At 35.4% G+C, this 23,107-nt stretch overlaps 1 protein-coding gene across 1 annotated transcript in view; it reads right to left on the bottom strand.

Annotated features, from left to right (window-relative positions):
• LOC150100659 (death-associated protein kinase 1-like) overlaps nucleotides 1-23,107 on the bottom strand; it is a 441,829-nt gene that overhangs the window by 249,895 nt on the left and 168,827 nt on the right. Inside the window, exon 8 of the mRNA XM_090401850.1 lies at nucleotides 12,327-12,425. Within this exon, the coding sequence (XP_090257976.1) occupies nucleotides 12,327-12,425 (99 nt within the window). The remainder of the gene's footprint in view (nucleotides 1-12,326; nucleotides 12,426-23,107) is intronic.

Genomic DNA, 23,107 nt, shown 5'->3' with positions numbered 1-23,107 from the left:
ACGAGGTCTGGAGGTACAGGAGGAGAGTGTGTTTCAGATACTGAGTACTCTGGATGTCAGTAAAGCTGTGGGACTGGATGGTATTTCGCCACGAGTTTTGAGAGAATGTGCTAGCGAATTGACAATACCTTTAACGTGGCTTTACAATGAAAGTCTGGCTTTGGCAAAGGTGCCCAGGGAATGGAAGGAAGGTAAGATAGTGCCATTGCATAAGGGTGGTAACAGACTGGAAGTGTCTAATTATAGGCCAGTCTGTGTGTCATCAGTAGTTGTTAAGATCTTGGAGAAAGTAGTGAGGGACCGTGTACAGCATTGGGCAGATGAGGGTAATGTTATCTGTGAGAATCAACATGGATTTGTGAAAGGACGCACTTGTTTTAGCAATATGCTAGCCTTTTATAATAAAGTTACAAGAGCATTAGATGAGGGAAAGGCATATACTGCAATTTTCTTAGACTTGGCGAAGGCATTTGACAGGGTGCCACATGATAAGCTGATATTTAAGTTGCAGCACATGGGTCTGGATGTCAGATTGGTCAACTGGATTCAGGATTGGCTGTCTGATAGGTATCAGAGAGTTGTGTATGGTGGAGCAGTTTCCAGGAGGCAGAGGGTTACAAGTGGGGTCCCACAGGTCTCAGTACTAGGACCTATATTGTTTAACCTTTATATCAATGACATAGCCAGTGGATTGCAGGGGGATATTCAGTTGTTTGCGGATGATGCGAAGCTGGGAAGGATTATTAGTAATAGCGCAGATGTGGTAGCCCTGCAAGAGGATTTAAATAAGCTAGATAGATGGGCAAATGAATGGGGGGTGTCGGTTTAATGCAGCAAAATGTAAGGTCTTGAGGTTTGGGAAACATCGATGGGATGCTGCATACTCTATGGGAGGAGTTATACTGGAGGAAGTAGGGTAGACAAGAGATCTGGGGTTGATGATTGATAGAAACCTGAAGTTTAGGGGACATATTGCAAAGGTGGTGAAGGTAACACAGAGGATTGCTGCTATTATGAGAAGGACACTGACCTGCAGAGATAAGAGGGTTATCATTCCGTTGTATAAGTCTCTGATCAGACCACACTTGGACTATTGTTCTCAGATTTGGTCCCCAGGATTTGAAGGGGATAAATTAACTGTGGAAAGGATACAAAGACGGATGACAAAGATGGTTTCAGGACTGTACAAGGATAGTTATGAGGATCGGCTGAGAGAATGTGGACTGCAGAGTTTGGCGGATAGAAGAAGGAGAGGTGATATGATTGAGACTTTTAAACTGTTGAGAGGTGGTTACAGGGTTGACACTGGGGAGTTCTTTCGCTTGGTTGATCAGCGGGAAGGAGTGATGACAAGAGGCCATCCCTGGAAGTTACGAAAGGAAACTGTGAGCAAGAGGGTAAGGAGTGGTTTCTTTGTGTGGAGGGTGGTTGAGCCGTGGAATGCATTGCCTGATGGAGTGGTGGGAGCGAGAACGGTCAGTGACTTTAAAGAGTGGTATGATAAACTTTGTGTTTCTCAGGGGGGGACCTCCCCTTGATGAGTCTTGACAGACTTTATGTCTTAGGAAGGACCTCCCTCGATGAGTCTTTTGACTCCTTGGAGGCCTGAAAAAGAAAAAAAAAAAAAAAAAAAAAAAATTATGTATCTTATTAGTGCATCAGCACTCATCTTAATGTTCAATGCAACTAATTGTAGGATAACTTTGAATACTTTAATTTATCAATTAATTGTAACCAAATCTGCGTACAGTGAGTGGAAGAATGTTTGTTTGAAGATATATTAGAAAAGAATAATGAAGGAGCCTTTCTTTGAGGCTTACACGGTGATCAGAATACATTTTGGAAAATTATGGAGTCAATTACCGTGTTTGAGTAAAACTTTAGTTTAATATAAACCAAAATCAACACTCTTTGAGTGTAGATTTTGGTTTATATTAAACTAAAGTTTTACTCAAACACTGTATCAACACTCTTTGAGTATAGATTTTGGTTTATATTAAACTACAGTTTTACTCAAACACGGTAGTTAACTCCATAATTTTCCAAAATGAATAATGAAGGCGAATGCTACATTTGGTGGTATATTTGAATTACTCAAAAGTGTAAATATGTGAACCATCATTAATAAGTCATGTGAGAATGGAAAATGTAAAGGAAAGAATAAGTGTGAGTAAAAATACTTTCACTGATGCTAACACAAATTATTAATAATTAGCATTTGTGATATGTGTGTCCTGTAAGTTGCTGGATAGAGTGAATAGCATGGGATCCTATAAAGACTAGACATGCATAAGTGAATTTATAATGCATAATTAAAAAAAAAAAAAAACTTATGAGGAGAGGGAAAGATATTTGTATGCAAAGTATAAATAACCAACCAATAATAAACAGCCACTATATATATTTAGTATTTCAATTTAAAACTATGGATAGAGGCTAATCCAATGACCTAATAATGTTGATCAGGTAATTCATTTGGGCATAGCAGGAATACAGTAGTTTGATGGAGCAGCAAAACATCTTGTAAAATTTGTTGTTTATGTTATGTGTATTTCTCTGATATTTTGCTTCATTTTCTAAGCATTTTCTTTTGTTTACTGAAGTAACTGGACATAATAAAAATTTGAATAATTCAACAATATCAGGTGGAAATTTTTAAGACTCAATATACATTTTACACAATAATAGGATACATAATATCTGATCTGATCATTATTGGAATTATCCACTTATCCACAGGAGCTTATCACATTCGACTACAGTCATACAATCTGCAAAAGTTCTGGCAGAAAACAAGACATTCATTAGATTTTATTGTACAATGAAACCTGTGGAGAATTCATGACTAAACAAACACACGCAATAACCACAGTAATAAGTTTTAATAAGTAATATTTCATCCTAAGTATCTTAGAACATCGTCAGTACAGCTAATTCAAACAATACTAGGAATAACATACAGTTAGGGCAGATGATTACAATGGAATCCCAATATGCGTGCAGTAGTGTGTTATAGAATTAAATTAAATTATGTCTGCAGGGGGGAAAAAAAAGATTACATTAAAATAAGATAACATATAAAAATTATTTTACACAATTTTGTATGACAATTTCCCATACAATAGGAATAGCGAGAATGTCATTATGGTTTAGATTTGGTCTGTGAAGTAGGTAGAGCTTCACCAGAGCCGACAAGGGAAATACCACTGTTATTCTAGACCAATTCATATGACTGAAAAATGAATTTATTACTCCAAGATCGAAATACTTATGGCAAACTTGATTATGATCCTACAAAAAGACAGCTCAAGAAACTGAATAAGTTAGAATAAGTTACTTGATGAAACCACTTTCTTAGATGAAGAAACAATAAAAAAACTAAGGACATAATATGCCAGGCTTCCTAGAATATACGGTTTTCCTAAGCTTCACAAGAATAATGTTCCACTCAGACCTGTCATGGATTCTATTAGCAGGCTGACTTACAAGTTATCAAGATTTTTATCTAACCTTCTCCGTCCTCACATAGGCCATTCATCCACATCAATTGAAAATTCCACAGAGTTTCATGCATAAATAAAAGACATTCAACTGTTGAGAACTCACATGCTAATTAGCTTCAACATTGTCTCCCTCTTCACTAACATTCCTCATAAGGAAACGGTAGACTTGTTAACGCAAAAATTTCCATCTGATATTGTTGAATTATTTAAATTTGTTATTACGTCCGGTTACTTCACTTGAAAAGAAAAAATTTACAAGCAAGAGGAAGGAACAGCAAGAGGTCTCCCTTATCAACAAACTTAGCAAACCTGTTTCTAGAATACCTTGAAGAAAAAATTTTCGCGTTTAAACCCAAACCAAAAATTTGGCTACGATATGTCGATGACGTCTTTGCTGACTGGGATCATTCCAAACAAGAACTACACTGTTTCTAGATAAAATAAACCTTCTTCATCTTTGCACCAATTTTACGCTAGTAAAATAATCTCCATAGGGTATCTCCTTTCTGGATTTACACATCCAAAGAAAAGAAGATGGTTCCATCTCCACTTCCATCTATCACAAGTCGACATTTTCAGGTCGCTACATTCACAATTCTTCTGCTCATCATCCATCTTAAAAATTTGGTATCATTAAATCATTAGTAACCAGAGCACATAGATTCTGCTCCTCTGAAGAAACTCTAAACCAAGAATTGAAAATAATTAAAAATACAGCCATGCTAAATGGATACAATCTTAAAACAACTCAAAAAATCATCAGTCACTTCCCCACACATCAAGCTAGACAAGAGCATGCCTATAGGATTCCCATACCTTATGTCAAAGGCATCTCTGAACGTCTTTCAAAAATGATGAAGAAATACAAACTTGCTACTACCTACAAACCAATCAACCAGATCTATAACTTGTTACCTTCTCCTAAAGACAAACTCTCACTTCTGATGCTACGTGGTGTGTACGAGGTTCCATGCTCCTGTCAATTATCTTACTATGGACAGACAGGTAGATATGTTCATAAATGCATTTCGTAACATCAAGACCATATCCGTCTCATCAAACTGCAGAAATCTGGCCTCGCACAACACGGAGTTGAAAACCCAAACCATAGGATTCATTGGGAAAAGACCAAACTTCTACATAGATCTTTATATAAACATGAACATCTATATAAAGAAAGTGCTAAAGCCCTACTTCACAGACCAAATCTAAACCGTAATGACTTGCTATTTCAAAAGTACGGGAAATTGTCATACAAAATTGTGTAAAATAATTTTTATATATGTTATCTTATTTTAATGTAATCTTTTTTTTACCCCTCCAAATATATTTTAATTTAATTCTATAACATGCTACCACGCATATTGGGATTCCATTGTAATCATGTGCCCTAACTGTACAGACGATGTCCTAAGATGCTTAGGATGAAATATTTACTTATTAAAACTTATTACTGTGGTTATTACGTGTGTTTGTTTAGTCATTCATTAGATTCTCGACACTGTTTCCCATTGTAAATATGGGCAAAAGAGTTATAAATTTATGGAAAATTATATATTAAAAACTTGTCTACTATGTCAGTTCACACTTCACACATGCAAAACAGATGAAACTCAAAAAACTCAGCAATTCATGACAAATGACAATGTTGTGATGAATTGGTTGACACAATAACTAATCACAGCCACTGATTTCTAAGTGCTATTGTCTCAGTAATCACCCTGCTTCATCTTCTGAGCAGTTTAAAACCACTAGAATGCTTAGAATTTGACCTGATGCACCTCTGTACATCTCTTCAAAGGGTTCAAAGGTATATGTATTTTGAACACACACACACCCGGGCTATTAAAGCAAATGTGATGCAATGTTTTTAGACATCGAAAAGTGTCCTCTTCATGAAGCATTGGTATATCGTGTTTAATTTTTAGGAATTATGCAAAGGATAGTCTTTAACAGGAATAAATGTAAAAATATAATATTGATGATTATAAAAATCAAGTGGATATTAGATCCAGCATTATTTCATAGCTGAATGTAGAAACTATGAAGGTTTTGTTAAAATAAGTTGACCAGAGAGTTTATGGGAATACGCCCACCAGCATTTACGAGTCGCCCTAGCATGGACCACCTTAGAAAGCATGTATGCAACTCGTAAATGCCAGTGGGCATATTCCCGTAAGTTCTCTGATCAAGTTATTTTAACGAAATCTTCATAGTTTCTACATTCGGCTTTGAAATAATGCAGGATCTAATATCCACTTGATTTTTATCATTTTTGCATCGCCAAACTGAAGCCTTTTGGCTATTTATTTTAGTAAATATTGGTGATATTTCTATTCCATGGATGTGGACTGCACACCCTAAATAATCACTGCTGATATATATATATATATATATATATATATATATATAGTGGCGAACCCCTAAAGAAAACTTTGACTGATTGAGCTAGAGAGGCATGCAGTGAGATCTGCAAGGATAGAAAAATCGGAACTCCATAGTGTCAGGAAGTTAAAGAGGTATGAAGGAAAAGAAGAATGCATATTGAAAATTCCAGGCAAGCAAGTCAGCTAGTGTTCTTATGGAATACACAGAAAATTGTAAGAAAGCAAAGCACTGTTATAAAATTAGCTGAACAAAAGCTATGGGAAGACTTGGGTAAGAACACAGAAAATAAAAATCAGGAAAGTGGTAAATAATTCTGGAAGCTAGTGAAAAAGCTCAGAAATGGAGGAAAGAGTACTGTAAAAGGAATTAGAGAGGTTAAAGGGGGACATGAAAATTGAAGATAAAGATATTCTTCATGAATGGAGTAATTACTTTAAAAGATTGCTAAATGAAACAATAGCATGGTGGTAGAAAACACTCGACAGGAATGCAATCTGGATTATATATCCGTACTTGAAGTAGAAAAAGTTCACGCACCTGAAATGTGGAAAGGCAGCATCAGTAGATGATATTCGGCCAGAAATGTTAAAACATTGAAGTATAAAAAGTTTTACAGCGTCACCTGTGTAGCTCAGTGGAAGTAGGATTTGCATTCCATGGCTCTTGACTACACAAAGGAAGACAGATTCAAATCTAGTCACCGACTAGAGAAAACATTTTCTAAGCCTTTTTTTAACCGGTTCCTGAGTTAGTCAATCTCTAACACAGGCAAGCAGGTTTTTCTCCTGGAAACTCTGGGTTTTTCATTCCGTAAACTCAATAAAATCAACCATTGAACCCAGACTATTTTCAGACATTAAAAATATTGTGTTACAGTTAGGGACCATGAGATGGCAGCACTTATTAGCCATCTCTTCACTGCCTGCCAATTAAATTAGTGATAGCCTTAAGCCAGCTATCTCTGATTGGCTACCAGTGGAGATTGAACTTCCCACTCAGTCTCCAAAAGTTAGATAGGGTTAAAATGGCACCTCACCTACTTGCTATATGAGAATAAAAGGCGTTAGCTGTTTTTTTTTTTTTTTTTTTAGCTGAAGTTTTAAAGTGGCAACATTGCATCATAAATCAGAAGGCCTGGTCAGACGGTTAAATTCCAGATTATTGAAGTAGAGTGCTCATAGTACCTATCTATATAAAAAAAAACCGAATAAAGCTGAATTGAGAATTACAGAGAAATTTTTCTACTGAGTGTTCCTAGTAAGATTTATGCAAGTATTCTTGAGAAACAACTAAGAAACATTGTGGAGGAGAAGCTTGGAAAAAGATAAGCCTGGTTCAGGCCAAACAGAAGTTGTCAGGATCAGATTTTCACTTTAAGACAGTTTGGTGAGAAATCATGGGAATATAACAAGGATCTGTATTTAAGTTTTGTAGATCTGAAAATGGAATATGACAAGGTGCCAAGAGGAAAGCTATTCAAAATGCTCCAGTTATATGGTGTGAATGCAGTATTACATCAAGCAACAGAGTCTCTATTTGAGATGTAAATAAGCAGTAGAATCAATGGCAGGAAAAAGGCTCAGAGGAAGACCATGATGTAGATCAATTGATACAGAAAAAAGTGCCTTAGAAGACAGAAATATAAGATCTGATAATATTGGAATGTTGACAGATAACAGGCTAATCAGATGGAAAATTGTTGATAGGAAGTTAGTAATAATTTAACTTTTCATGTAGTGCTATCATAAAATCCTATATACCTCCCCCCCGATGATATATGCCAGGAATTTGATGATGATGATATTTTTTATAACATGAAATTATTATTATTATTATTTCATGACATCTCCAAGAAGTCCAAAGACTCATTGAGGAAGGGCACCTACTCTACAACATATAAAAAATAAAAGAAATAAAGAATTTCTGAAATTTTCTATACCATTACAGCAGTTTACAAGTAATAGTTTTACATGAAATCATACTGAAAAAAACTGAAACTGGAATGCCATATATATTATTATTATGATTACAACATGACACCTCTAAGAAGTCTAAGAACTGAATGCAGCAGGGCACTCTACTCTACTCTACTATACACACCCACATCATCTTCTACTTAATTCTCCAAATACACACATCATCAATACCATCTACCACCCAACATCACCAACACCAGGTTTTTTTTGCTGTAAATTGTATGTGTTCTCATGGATGATTTGCCTGTATGTGGGATGACTAAACCCAAGTTTTTCATTCCATGAGAAAGAACCCTGCTACTAAAGTATGAGATCGGCTAACTTACCTTCAATTGAAAGGTAAAGATCCTCATGTAAAGATTCCTCTCATCACAAGAACTGTACTCGGGTCTTTTCTAGTCAAAAGCACAATGTTCCAATGGTCTTTCAATTGTGCTACAAAAATGATATATTGGCCAATCTGTAAAAATTTGATCACCCAATGCAAAAGAGTCACGATATATAGTCAAGTGAGTTCCTGTCTGATGAACAACACACAAGACACAGCTCAGTATGAACACGTTAATACATGACGGGGGAGAATAAGTTACCCCTGGAAATTGTGTATAAGAGTGGTTAGCATGGACATGAGGAATAGATTTTTTGCTTGGAGTGTAGAATGGGTGTTGCCAGATTTGATCATAAGTATTTTGTCGATCAATCATTTAAAAAAGATGTATAATAGACATTATGTGAATAATGGTTAGTGGGCCTCCACAGATGTCTTCGGCACTCTATGGAGACACTTGCATAATAGTTAGCTAAGGGAATAATAAATAGCAATTAATAAATTTAATTAGTCAATTATACAACCAAAATTTTATTTTGTATAAACATCATCTTCAAGGATATTTATCTCTAGTACAAAAGCACATTATAGTGTGTAATTAAGGTAACAATATATCAATCAATGTTTTAACTTTAGTGAGCTCTAGTAGGTAATGAAACTCTAAAAAAAAGGAATATGGCACAAAAATGAATTATTCGACCAGTAAGACAAAAATAAATAAATAAATTGAAATATCTCAATATAGAAAGCAAAATTGGATGCATAATTAACTTCAGTTAAAACTAGATACAATGACCACTCACATTGTGAGTGTTTAGTGTATCTAGCATTCATGTAAAATTGGTGACTTTTATCTGTTTTATTGTTTTTTCCTTGGAAAACTAGTGTATTATAGTATACTAGAGTGGATTTTCTTGTTTTTAGAGTATTTAGTGTTTATATAACATATTTTATTGTAATATGATACTATTAATTACAGCTGTAAAATGCACCAAAAATGCACAGGAAATGGAACACTAACAAGAACAGCAAAGTAGAGAAAAAGAATACTTTCCTGCTAGATGATATTGAAAATTATCTAGCCTCCAAAATCAGAAGGTTAAGCAGATCATTATACATACAACACGAGTATTACAAAAAGTCGAGGGTCATTTAGATCACAGGGAGAATAAAAAAGTTAAGCAGAAAAATTGAAAACAACAAAGCAAGAAATCAGATAAGTTAGTGCATAACAAAAATCTGTAAGTTGTCCAACTACATCATGCAGAATACAAACAAGAGTACACAAAAAGCATGCAGGTAACTTGTTATATCTGTATACGAATGCTAGGAGTATCAGAAACAAAAGGGTAGAGTTTGTTGCCTTAGTCAATATATCGAGACCCCATATTGTAGGCATTAATGAGACTTGGCTATCAGAGGTGGAAATATTAACAGGTATCAGGTGAAAACGATACAGTAATTTTAAAGATAGGCAGGAGAAGAGAGGAGGGATGCTACCAATGATATTGGATGGTTTGAGTTCCACTTAGGGTAGAAAGCTATGACTGCAATACTAGTAACAAGTTTTCTTACAGTAGTGAGTTTGAAGTCATCTGGTGTGAGGTGGAGTCTAACAAGATCAAATACACAGTGGAATGTTGTTACAGACTAAGTGGATTGGTTCCTAGTGAGAAAAAATGCATTACCAAATAAAGCTCATGGGTGAGAAATGAGTAATCATAATTGGAGACTTTAATTATCCAAACACTAATTGTATAGCTGTGAAATCTCATGAGAAGAATGAAACTGAATTTACTGAGTTGTTGCGAGATAACTTTCTTAAGTAACATGGCAGAAGCATATCTGCCTCCAGTGCAGATATGATTCTGCACTGGAGGCAGAATAGTTATATCTTTAGCTGAAATCCCCTCTGATATAACTATTCTGTCTCCAGTTGGTAACAGTGATCATGTAGTACTCACTTGGGAAGTGGCTAAGTTTATGAATGTTCCATTCAAAAAAGGTTACCTGCTGAACTACAAAGCAGGAAATTATGACCACTGAGGAGTATGCTAGGTTCTACACCATGGTATGTGTTGGATACTGACAGTGCATTGGAAGTGTTTAAAAAATATTTAAGTGATGCAATATCAGAATGTTTCCCTAGTGTTCAAAAAAATAAATAGGGTAGGGGTGTGTGAAATGGATGTGTAATCTAATTAAGCAAGAGTAAGAATAAGAATGCAAGAGTAAGAATGCATCACAATGACATCAGTTATAAAAAATTATAAGCAGCAGGCCAGAAGAATCACAACTGTTGTATGGAAAGGTAAGTCTGAGCATGAAAAGAAATTGGCTCTGCAAGCTAAACCCCCCCCCCCCAAAATTCTATTGTGATGCTGCAAGTAAAAGAAAGAATGAATATGAATGAATAACTCTAATGATACAGATGGTATGCAGCTGACTGATGCAGAAGAGATTGTTCAATTAATGAGTGGCAATTTTGCTTAAAGCTATCAATCTGGTGTATGCAACAAAAAAAAAAGGAAGTATTAGAGCAGTTGCACAAGTTGATTAAGAATTCTATGATACAGACTGGTGGGATATCAGCACAAATGCTAAAAAAGTGTTCAGCTGAAATGGCTGTTCCTTTGACTAGGCTATATGATTTGAGTCTCGGAACAGAGAAGATTTCACAGGAATAGAAAGAATGTATGATAATTCCACTGCATAAGGTGGCACAAAGATTGATGTATCCAATTATCAACCTATTGGTATGTCTGAAGTGGTGGTGAAGTTTTTGAAAAGTTGGTTAGGGCTTGCATGCAGAAATCGATTGAGAGAGAATGTAATACTTTGCAATGAACAGCATGGGTTTACTAAGGGAAGGTCATGCTTAGAGCAACTTGCTCACATTCTGTAATGATGTTACTATTGAGTTGAACAAGGGAAATAGATACTCCATGATACTTTTGGATTTTGCTAAGGCTTCTAATAGAATATGGCATGAAAGACTGCTGTATAAATTGGAGAAAATAGGATTGGATTTTAAATTATTCGCATGGATAAGAGGGTGGCTAACTGACAGATATGAAAAAGTGGTATATGGGGGATGTGAGTCTAAAAGATTTAAGGAAACCAGTGGTATGCACAAGGATCAGTCCTTGGTCCATTGCTATTCTATCTGTAGATTAATGACATTGGAAAGGATATGACATGCAAAGATAGGTAGGGTAATCAGGTGTGCTGCAGATATAAAGTTCCCTGAAGATATAAATAGAGTGAAATTGTGGGCATGTGAAATGCTTGCAAGTTTAATGTTAGTTAATGTAAAGTCATGCACTTTGGTATGATTAGATATCCAATGTCATATTATATTGACAGGATTATGCTAGAAGAAACTGGTCAGGCTAGGGATCCTGAAGTTCAAGGGCCATATAGCAAAGATTCCAAAGATAATTGCAATGTTGCCTCTTTATAAGGCCTACATACGATCTCACTTGGACTTCTACATGCAGGTCTGGTTTCTGTGGTAATTCCAATACAGCAGAGAGAGAGCAAAGAAGAGTGTTAAAAATTATAGTGGAATTTTGGAATAATGATTATGAAAACAGATTGAGAATTTGTACAATACAGACACTAGCAAACAGGAGAAAAAAACGTGATATGATTAAGACTAACAAACTTCTGATGGAGTCCTATAGGATTTCAGTAGATGGAATTTTTCATTTTATGAAGGGTAGGGAAAGGATGCAAGGGCATCCTTGGAAGTTGAGAATGAATGTGGTCAAGAAGGGATGAGAGCTAGATTTTTCTCTCATAGAGTGGTGCATGATGGGAATGAACTGCTATTAGTGCAAGTAGTGTGAATGAATTCAAGAACATGTATGACAGCTAGTGTAGATACTATTGCCTTCCTTGATGAGTCCCTAACTCCCTGGAGGTCTCTCTTAATAATAATAATAATAAAAGTTATTTTCATTCCTTAAATGTCATTAATTCGTACAACACACATTCCCGACATTTTATACGGAAGCAGTATACTTGAAGCTTCATTATGGTGGAAAAAATCTTAGATATCCAATTTTAAGATATAGCTAAAAAAAAAAAAAAGTGTGATATGCTGTATTAACAAGAGGTCAACATTACCTTATTTGGCACATCTACTTTGCAACCAAATGCACAAAGCATCTGAGCTAGTGGTAATAATCCTTCTCTGGCAACTATATGAACTGGTGTTTCACCATGCTAAAGATGGCAACAGAAAAGCAAAATCAGTCATCACATTAAGAGTGAACTGTTAAGAAAGAGTTTAAAATAAAAGTAATAAATATAAATTTAATGTTTTCAAAGAAAATGAATAAAGAGAAGAACAAACATAACAGACCATGATCAAATTCTAAAGCATGAGAAACATTAAGAAAATCTCTATTAAAACATCTTAATTACATAATTAGAGAATGAAAACATTTATTTCAAAATAAGAAAGCAGGCCTTTCTTTGTAAAAAGATAGGATTATTATGGCATTTTCTGGATCTTGATATTTCAATTCTGACAATAATGTTTTCAAGAATAGACATGAAGTTTAAAAATACATAACAGAAAAAAAAATCTTTCATTTTTTGTATTTGCTTCCTGAAGCACTACAGGAGATCTGTGTTCTTAAATATTCACTAACAAAACATACCAAATCATTATATTTTTAACAGATCATTCTCAATGTAATATACAGGTCTAGACAACTGTGATACAATAAAAGGGAAGAAAGCATGTCAATCTAATACAACAAAAATAATTGTCTTTTTTCTTTCTTTATTTTTTTCCTTTTCTTTTTTAACATATCTTGCTGACAATAAAACCAAGTAATCCTCTAGGTTTGCTTTGGTTTACAACAAACCTAAACCGACTCAACCTCAGACTTAACCTTATGTTGGATGACAAAATAAAGAAAAATGATGTATGTTTTCTTTATTTTATAATCCAACAGAATTTCAATTCAGACAAGACTATGATACATTCAAGTTGATTTGAATTTGGTAAAAATCAAGAATAGAGAATACATAGTCTCATTCATTATGTAATGCAAAGTTCAGGGTCAAAGCCAGATAACTGAGAGAAGACATTCATGGCATCATTAACGAACACAGAGAACCAACTGGTGCTTCTGACCTAATGTCCTCACCTCCACAGTATCCACTGGGTGCTGAAAGAATGAGGATGAGCTGGCAATTACAGATATAGATGATCAAACTTTACTCTCTACTTTAAACCAGAAATAAACATGATTGTACAAAATGATGAGATTTCATGCTGGATGGGTCACCACCCAATTAAAGAAGGTTCAGGTTATTTTCACCAGGGAAATAGGGCACATAATGAAAAGTAAGCTACTGGATAAACTCCAACTCAACACCTAGAGAAAGGAGAACAAATGCAACATCAGAAGAATAAATGATAGGAACCATCAACATAAGAAATATCAATGAAAAGAAAATCAAACTCAGAAAAACTGGAAATGTACCACATGGAAATAATCCGTGTTACTGAAGAAGCCTAAAACAGGTGAGATCCTACTATATAATAAATATTATTATTATTACACAGAATCGCTGCAGAGTCTGGAGAATCACTGTGGGAGATTCACACTGATGTTCACATCTTCTTCATCTTCATGTAGCTTCCTCAGTGAGAGAGTGCAGCACCATGTCCTTCCAGTTCTCTCTGTTGGTGGCTTTCCTTTTTGTTTCTGCATAGCCATGTGATCCTGTCCATGATCTTATATCTTCAAGCCATGTCCTTCGTTTTTTGCCTCTTGATTCTTTTCCCATAATTTTTTCTTCTAACACTGTTAGTATCCTCTGTCCTGCTGAACCTTTCAGTCCGTACATGTCCTGCCAATCTCATCTTTCTCTGGATCATTTCCTGTAATAAAGATCTCTGTGTTCTCATTCTCTGTAGGACATCTGTATTTGTCACATGTTCTGTCCATGGGATTTTCAGAGCTCTCCTATAGCACCACATTTCAAAGGCCATTATCTGTTGCCTTACTCTCTTCTTGAATATCCAGGTCTCACTTCCATATGTAAAAATTGGCCACACTAATGTTCTTATCATTCTTTTCTTTGTCTCGATACTCACAGAACTTCTGAGCAGATCTTTATTTTTCCAGAATGCATCTTTAGCTATGGCTGTTCTTATTTTTATTTCTTTATCTTGCTTTCCATCTACAGTAAAGTAGGTGCCTAAATACTTGTATTCTGTTGTATGTTCAATTTTCATATTGTTTATGAATATTTCTGGCTGGGATCTGCTTTCTTTTGAGATTGTCATAAATTTGATCTTTTTTTTGCATTTATATCTAATCCAAATTCTTTACCTTCTTCAATTAGTAGCTGCAGTAATTTGATTAATTTCTTTCTGTTTTCTGCTATTAGAATGGTATCATCAGCATATCTACAACAATCTTAGATATGCTAATGGTATCATCAGCATATCTAAGATTGTTGTATTTTATACCATTGATACTAATTCCTATTTTTTTTTGTTTTTCAATCTTTTTCATCACTGTCTCATTATAGATATTAAATAGATTTGGTGGAAGGATACAACCTGTCTAACTCCTCTTTTTATTTTCACTACAGAAGTCTCATTGTTAAACAGCTGCATTTTCTGTTTGGTGTAAATCATTTTTATAATCTTAAGTACATGATCTACTGTGTCTAATTTATCTAATATATTAAACATTTTATTATGTTTTACCTGGTCAAAAGCCTTCTGAAAGTCTATGAAGCTTATGTAAATGTTCCTATTTCTTTCACGTGATCTTTCTATTAGTATTTTTAGTTCCAGGATAGCATTAATGGTTCCCATTCCTCTTCTGAAGATTTTCTGTTCACTCAATTCACTGCTTATGGTTCTTTCAATTTGTTTGTTAACAATGGTTAAAATAATTTTAGATGCATGAGATATTAGGCTCACAGTTCCATAATCCTCGCAATTTTGTGCATTATGTAGAAAGTATTTTTAACTTGGGTATAGTTATGTTAAAGATACCAAGCAATTTTAAACCTGGTTTTACTCCATTTTTTCCAAGTAAGCAAACAGACAAATGTCAAGTTTGCACCTGCAATTTATGCAAGACTAGCTGATCTCACAGGTAGTGCAAGACCAAGGCAACTCGTGGTAAAGGTGGAGCAAGCTCTGATCACTAATCTTAATATTTACCCTTAATGCCAAAACACATCTCCAAGAAGGGGATGTATGATATTTTGTATTAAAGGCAAGGGGCCACTACCCAGACCGGTTTCGACCTTTATTGAGGTCTCATCAGTGGGAGCCAGGCTAGAAATACCAAGATTTAGTAATGCAGAGCTTGTAAGTATTTTACCAAAACAAGTTACCATAAGGTGTTATAACCTTATTAAATAAAAATCTCAGGAGGAGATATAGATGTAGAAAGTATTTTTAACTTGGGTATAGTATTACTAAATCTTGGTATTTCTAGCCTGGCTCCCACTGATGAGACCTCAATAAAGGTTAAAACCGTTCTGGGTAGTGGCCCCTTGCCTTTAATACAAAACATCATACATCCCCTTCTTGGAGATGTGTTTTGGCATTAAGGGTAAATATTAAGATTAGTTTGAATCCTTTCTTTTAGGCTTGCACAGTGATCCGAATGCATTTTTGGAAATTATGGAGTCAACTACCGTGTTTGAATAAAAACTTTAGTTTACTATTACTAAAATTTTACAATTCGACGTTTCGACCTTTATGTCAAGGTTATCTTCTGGAGCGTACAAATATACACAGGAAACAAGCTATACTACAATCATACTGGTTCGTTAAAGACACTGACTAACCGCTACCACAATTGTTGGCCTGACCTCTGGTGGAAAAAAAAAAAAAAAAAATTATACATCAACGCTAAAGTCCTATTATTTGTGTTGTCTACTATATACATATATTAACATTATATTAACATCATTCCAGCCAGTTGGAGTGGAATGGTTTCTAATAATAGCAGATTGGCTAGGGTCCTGACTTGTGTTGAATCTTTCAAATTAGGTTGGCTGAATGTGTGCCATCCAGATCCTTGGAATTTTCATACCTTCTTTATTGTTGATATTTGGGTGGTCTATCAGGATTTCGCAGGATTCTTTAAATTTTCTTTCGTACCATGTTTTTGTGCGGTGTAAGGAGCAGGTGCTTTTCCAGTTGATTTGGTGTAAGGTGTTGAGTGCGTGGTCTGAGAGGCCTGCTTCACCATAATGGTTATATTTAATGTGTCTAATGTGTTCTTTTTTGCGTATAGGGATTGTCCGTCCTGTTTCACCAATGTACGGTAAGTTACAGGTGCAGCGGATGCAATAGACTCCAGGATGTGCTAATGGGAGGAGAGGGTCCTTAGAGGAGCTGAATATGGTTTTAAGTTTAGTGGGTGGTTTAAAGGTGGCATTAAGGTGGCAACAGAATCCTACAACATTATAACCTTAATGCCACCTTTTTTAAACCACCCACTAAACTTAAAACCATATTCAGCTCCTCTAAGGACCCTCTCCTCCCATTAGCACATCCTGGAGTCTATTGCATCCGCTGCACCTGTAACTTACCGTACATTGGTGAAACAGGACGGACAATCCCTATACGCAAAAAAGAACACATTAGACACATTAAATATAACCATTATGGTGAAGCAGGCCTCTCAGACCACGCACTCAACACCTTACACCAAATCAACTGGAAAAGCACCTGCTCCTTACACCGCACAAAAACATGGTACGAAAGAAAATTTAAAGAATCCTGCGAAATCCTGATAAACCACCCAAATATCAACAATAAAGAAGGTATGAAAATTCCAAGGATCTGGATGGCACACATTCAGCCAACCTAATTTGAAAGATTCAACACAAGTCAGGACTCTAGCCAATCTGCTATTATTAGAAACCATTCCACTCCAACTGGCTGGAATGATGTTAATATAATGTTAATATATGTATATAGCAGACAACACAAATAATAGGACTTTAGCATTGATGTATAAATTTTTTTTTTTTTTTTTTTCCACCAGAGGTCAGGCCAACAATTGTGGTAGCGGTTAGTCAGTGTCTTTAAAGAACCAGTATGATTGTAGTATAGCTTGTTTCCTGTGTATATTTGTACGCTCCAGAAGATGACCTTGACATAAAGGTCGAAACGTCGAATTGTAAAATTTTAGTAATAGTAAACTAAAGTTTTTATTCAAACACGGTAGTTGACTCCATAATTTCCAAAAATGCATTAAGATTAGTGATCAGAGCTTGCTCCGCCTTTACCACGAGTTGCCTTGGTCTTGCACTACCTGTGGGATCAGCTAGTCTTGCATAAATTGCAGGCGCAAACTTGACATTTGTCTGTTTGCTTACTTGGAAAAAATGGAGTAAAACCAGGTTTAAAATTGCTTGGTATCTTTAACATTTGTGCATTATGTTTCTTTGGAATTGGTATGCAGATAGATGTTGTAAAAACTTCAGGTAATTGTATTGTTTTATAGATGTCCTGAATGGATTCCACTAAATAGTTGTTATTATTGCCAGTCAAAGCTTTCAACAGTTCAGCCGAAATATTATCACACCCAGGGGATTTATTATTAGGAAAATTATTGATTGCGTGTTCTACCTCCTTTCTTGTGGGTAGAGTGGGATCTGTTGTTACGTTTAACTTAAGGTGTTGTGAATCATCTAACATGTTACCATTATCATGATCACAGAGGTCTGATAAGTACTCCACCCATGTTCCATTTATCTTTTCCTTATCAATGAGTATGTTTCCATCTTTGTCCTTGATGTTATTAGACTGTGTACGTTTTACTTTTCCATTAAGTTCTTTCACTTTCAGAAATGCTTCTCTGGTTTTGTTCCTATTTTGTAATTCTTCAATCTCAGTGCACTGCCTATTTATCCAGTTTTCTTTCAATCTTTTACATAACTGTTTGATTCTTTTATCCAAAGTTTTATATCTTAACCTTTCTTCTTCATTTGCTCCTCTTTTCCATGTTCTTCTTTCATCAATAAGGTTGATTACCTCTTGAGTTATCCATAGTTTTTTCTTTCTTTCTTCTTGTTTATTGATGTGATTTTTAGCAGATGTTATAATAGTTGTTTGTAGTCTATTCCACTGAGAGGGTTCATTTTCGTTTTGCAACTGTGCAGACAGCAGTTCTGAAATATTTTCATTGAATTCTGATTTTATTATTGGATTTTGTACATTTGCAGATCCCATTTTAGGGGTTGACTTCTTTTAAATTTTATTGTTTTCAGGCGAATATTCACCTTCATTAAGAACAGTCTATGATCAGATCCACAGTCAGCACTTAGTATCACCTTTAAGCTCCATATTCCATTGAAGTAACGTTTACTGCCTACAATATAGTCTAATTGTATCTTCCATCTGGACTTTCCCATGTGTAATGTGCTGTTGGTTTTTACTCAAAATAAGTGTTAGTTATGATGAGGCTGCACTTGTTACAGAAATCAATCAGCTTTTGTCCTCTCTCGTTCTGAATTCCTAGTCCAAATGGACCCACGTAGATGTTCTCTCATCCAACTTTTGCATTCCAGTCACCCATAGCACAAATAACTCAATCTTTCTTACCTCCAACTTCCTTTATACACCATTCTATTTCATCATACATGATATCTATTTCTGCTTCCTCATTCTGTTCTGTAGGAGTATATACTTGAATGATCAGCATATCTCTAGGTTTAGATTTCACTAGAATTGCCATTACTCTATCTGATTTTTTGATTATGTGGATAATGTTTTTATTAGTTTTCTTCTCTACAATAAATGCTACACCTCTTCTTGATATTTCACCACCTGACATATATATTTTATATATCTCCATTTGGAAGTTTCAACAAATCTGATGACCCTTTCCAAAATGCTTCACTCATTCCTAGTATACTAATATTCAATCTCTCCATCTCTCTCATCACATTAGAGGATTGAATAAATACTTCCTGCATTTATTCAATCCTCTTACATTCCAAGTAGCAATATTCAAGCAATTTCTGCATCGAGTTTCTTTATAGCAGTCACAGACTGACGATACTGCAGGGCCTGCTATATCACCCAGACACCACTGTTCCAGACTTTAATTCTTTTCTGTGTAGACATAATGCTTTACATAGCGGCATTTTTTACGTATGTTCATATACACATAATAAATATTATTATTATTATACAGAATCTCCATGGAGATGAAGTATAATAGTACAGAATTAATGTCACATTAATGTTTACATACACAAAACCTATCATACATCTCCTGAAACTCATTCACTGTCAGGGCACTCATAACTAATTCTGGCAATCCACTCCACTTGTTTACCACTCTCCACACAAAAAAGTTAGTCTGCACACTTTTACTAACCATATTCTTATTAGTAGATGAAGCCTGCTGTTATTTTGATTGTGCAAGATGCACAAGTTCTGTGAGCCAAGACTTTTGTGAGTATTTTTAAACCACCGATAATAGACTGATGGGTCAATAGTTCTTCGAGTGTTTGACTTTTTTTTTTTTTTTTAATCAGAATAAGGGTAGCGTTTTCCCATGCTTGTGGTACATCATTTTTCTTCAAATAGGATAAAAACTTTTGCCAAAATCACTTCCTCTCCTGCTTTTGGAAGTTCAGCTATGACTCCATCCTTGCCTGAGCATTTCCATTTTGCATGTTCCACATAACTTCTGGAAGAATTTGTGGCACCTCAGTTATTTCACAATTGTCATCTTTGTCTGTTTTGTCATCTTGCCATAATTATTATTATACGGTATTTCCATGGAATCCAGAGACTCATTGTGGGAGACCCATATTAACGCTTATACACACAAAACCTATCATCTCTCCTTAAACCATTCACTACCAGAGCACTCACAACTATTCAGACAATCCATCCCTCATTTACTACTCTCTACACAAAAAATCTAGTATACACACACACACCTTAGTTCTATGACTATTTGTCATATACTAAAAATTTTCCTTTGCATCAATTTTATAAAACCCCTTTAATATCTTATAAGTTTCTATCATTTTCCTTCTTTTCTGCCTACTTTGTGACCCACAGACCTTCAACCCATTCTTGTACAGAGCATTCCACAGACCTATCACCAGCTTAGTCACTTGTCACTGAATCCTCTCAACCACTTCCTGATTCTCAACCAACCCAAGTAAACTTATCTGTGCACAGTATTTATTAAGCTATGATGCAGCTGAATCATAGCTTAATAAAGAGGATCATAACTTCCCTATCTTTATCTGTTAGTGTGTTTTTCAACATCCAAATAATCCTTTGAGCTATGAAAAATAGCTCAAAGTTGGAAAACAACTTCTGAAATATGCCCTCTGAACTTCAACTCACTGTCTACCATTATCCCCAAGTCCCTAGCCCTCATCAATTTCCTGCAATCTAGTACCATCAATATGATACGCCATATGCAACCTTTTCAACCTAACATACATAACCTTACATTCTGCAACATTAAATTGACAATTATTATGCTTTGCCCAGAATGCCAATTTATTTAAATCGCCCCCCCCCCAACAGGATATCTGCATTCCTTTTATCAACTACTGTCCTCTCCAGTTTTGCATCGTTATCATTAGCAAACAACTGAATATCCCCCCCCCCCTTAAATCTTTCTCTATATCATTGATATACAAATTAAAGAGTACTGGCCCCCTAGTACAAAATTTCCTGAAGTACTCAACTACTCACCCTCATTTTCCTAGATTTTATGCCATCATATACTACACTCTCTTGTCTATGTCTGTCAGTCAATCACCATCTATGCTGCCAGCTTCATATCCATTCCCATTTGCTTTAACATTTGTAAGTTTTCTGTGTGGTATTTTGTCAAATGCCTTTTTAAAGTCCAGTAGTATCATAGTGCAGACATTTCCTTTATCCTATTCCACTGGCACTTTATTATAAAATGTGAATAAATTACTTAGACAGGACATACCCTTTATGAAGCTGTGCTGCCCACTATATAGTATCATATCCCTATCTATCCACAGTTGGATTTTACCTTTAACTAACTTTTCCAAGCTTCAAACTACTATCTTGGAGCCACCTTTATGTAATGGAACCATCTTACCCTTTTTCCACTCCTCTGGAATGCTGCCAGAGTTGAGACTTAGATTGAACAACTTCGTCAGAGGCAATGCCAATTCTCTTGCACATTCACATAGCACACATGCTAATATGCCATCCAGTCCCACTGGTGCATTCACATTGATATCTTTTAATATGCTGAACACCTCCTGCTCATATACTTCAATTTTGATATGCATCTCTTTTACATCAGCAACTGCAAAATTTCCACCTGGATGATAAAAATTATCACTCAGCAACAATGATTTCTTTGGCTTTGTCACCGTTAGCAGTAATTAAAGTCATCCTACCATAGTCCTTTTTCCTCATACCTGCTACATCAGTGGTGGCCCATTAAACTTTATCTGGGGGTGCTGCCTATACAAAATAATTTTTAAAAAATATTTTTTCCCTAATCAGTAACCAATTTATTAATAAATAAATCTACAGATTTATTTATTAATAAATTGGTTACTAATTAGGAAAAAAGAATTTTTTAAAAATTATTTTGTATAGGCAGCACCTGCACTTAAAGCTTCACGGGCCATCACTGTGCTACATAACAAAAAACACTTTTGGTTTACTTTGGCATGCTTAGCTAATTTTCTCTCATAATCTGATTTGGCCTTTCTTACCATACTAGTCACTCATCTTGCTTGAATTCTGTACTGCTCATGAGTATACTGATCACCTTTTTCTTTATATTCCCTTCATACAGTTTTCTTTTTTTGCAGCTCTTGCTTTATATCTCTACTCATCCACTTAATCCACACTTAGTTTATCCTCCTGCCCTTGGGTATGCAGTCTGATACTGCTCTCTCAAACAATCACTGACCATTTCACATGCACTACTGACATTCTTTCCTTGTAGCTTCTCAGGCCATGACACTGGTCCAAGATGGCTCCTAAATCTGTCATAATTACCAGTTTTATAGTTCACCATAAACCCTTTCTTGACAGAGAATTCTACATGTTTGGCAACATACCAGAACAAGACTACATGGTCACCCTCCCCATCTGAAAGCAGAGTGTCTACCTTCGTTATGGATATATCATCTGATGCTATTACCAAATCCAACACATACTCAAACTTCTCTATAACATGTTGTTTCAGGTAATTATTCTTTAACAACTGTATAAATTCCACAGTCATGCCCCTTTCCTCCCTCCAATCTATGAACCCATAGTTGAAGTCTCCCATAATTTGTTCAGCCTATATTCATTGTGCTAATCTGCTGATACATGGTATCTTCCTGTGGATCCCTGGTCTATAGCACTAACCAACAATATATTTTCCTATTGGCCTCTATCTCACACAAGACAGCCTCAAATGAACCATCTCCCCAGACCTAAAATCATCTCTAATTTCTAATTTTGTTAGTTATAGTTCTTCAGCTATCATCAGCAATACTCCACCTCCTCTCTTATTCCCTTTATCTTACCTGAAAATATAATGCCCTTTACATTCTATTCCTATTCCAATACATTTTCTGTCAATCAGGTCTCACTAATGCTTATTATTTCTGGCAAAGTCAAGCTGACCAATGCCAAAAACTCCTTTTTCTTATTTCTGATACCTTTGGCATTTGTATACGTACATTACAACATCTCCTTGGACCCACAATTACCTTTGTGAAATATCATTACCAACCCACTTGAATCTGAAACCTGTGTAATCACATTCAGCATTGCACTTCCATTTTCTTGTTAAATAACACTTTCTTCAAACATCTAACTCCAAAACCATTCAATGTAATCCATCAGGAATACACAAGTCCTTTCATCCATCAAATTC

This window comes from Typopeltis vanoorti, chromosome 12 (genome assembly GCF_054136105.1).
Source record: "Typopeltis vanoorti isolate ZY-2024b chromosome 12, IOZ_Tvanoo_1.0, whole genome shotgun sequence".
Lineage (NCBI taxonomy): Eukaryota > Metazoa > Arthropoda > Arachnida > Uropygi > Thelyphonidae > Typopeltis > Typopeltis vanoorti.
This window is presented reverse-complemented; position numbering and strand designations above follow the sequence as displayed.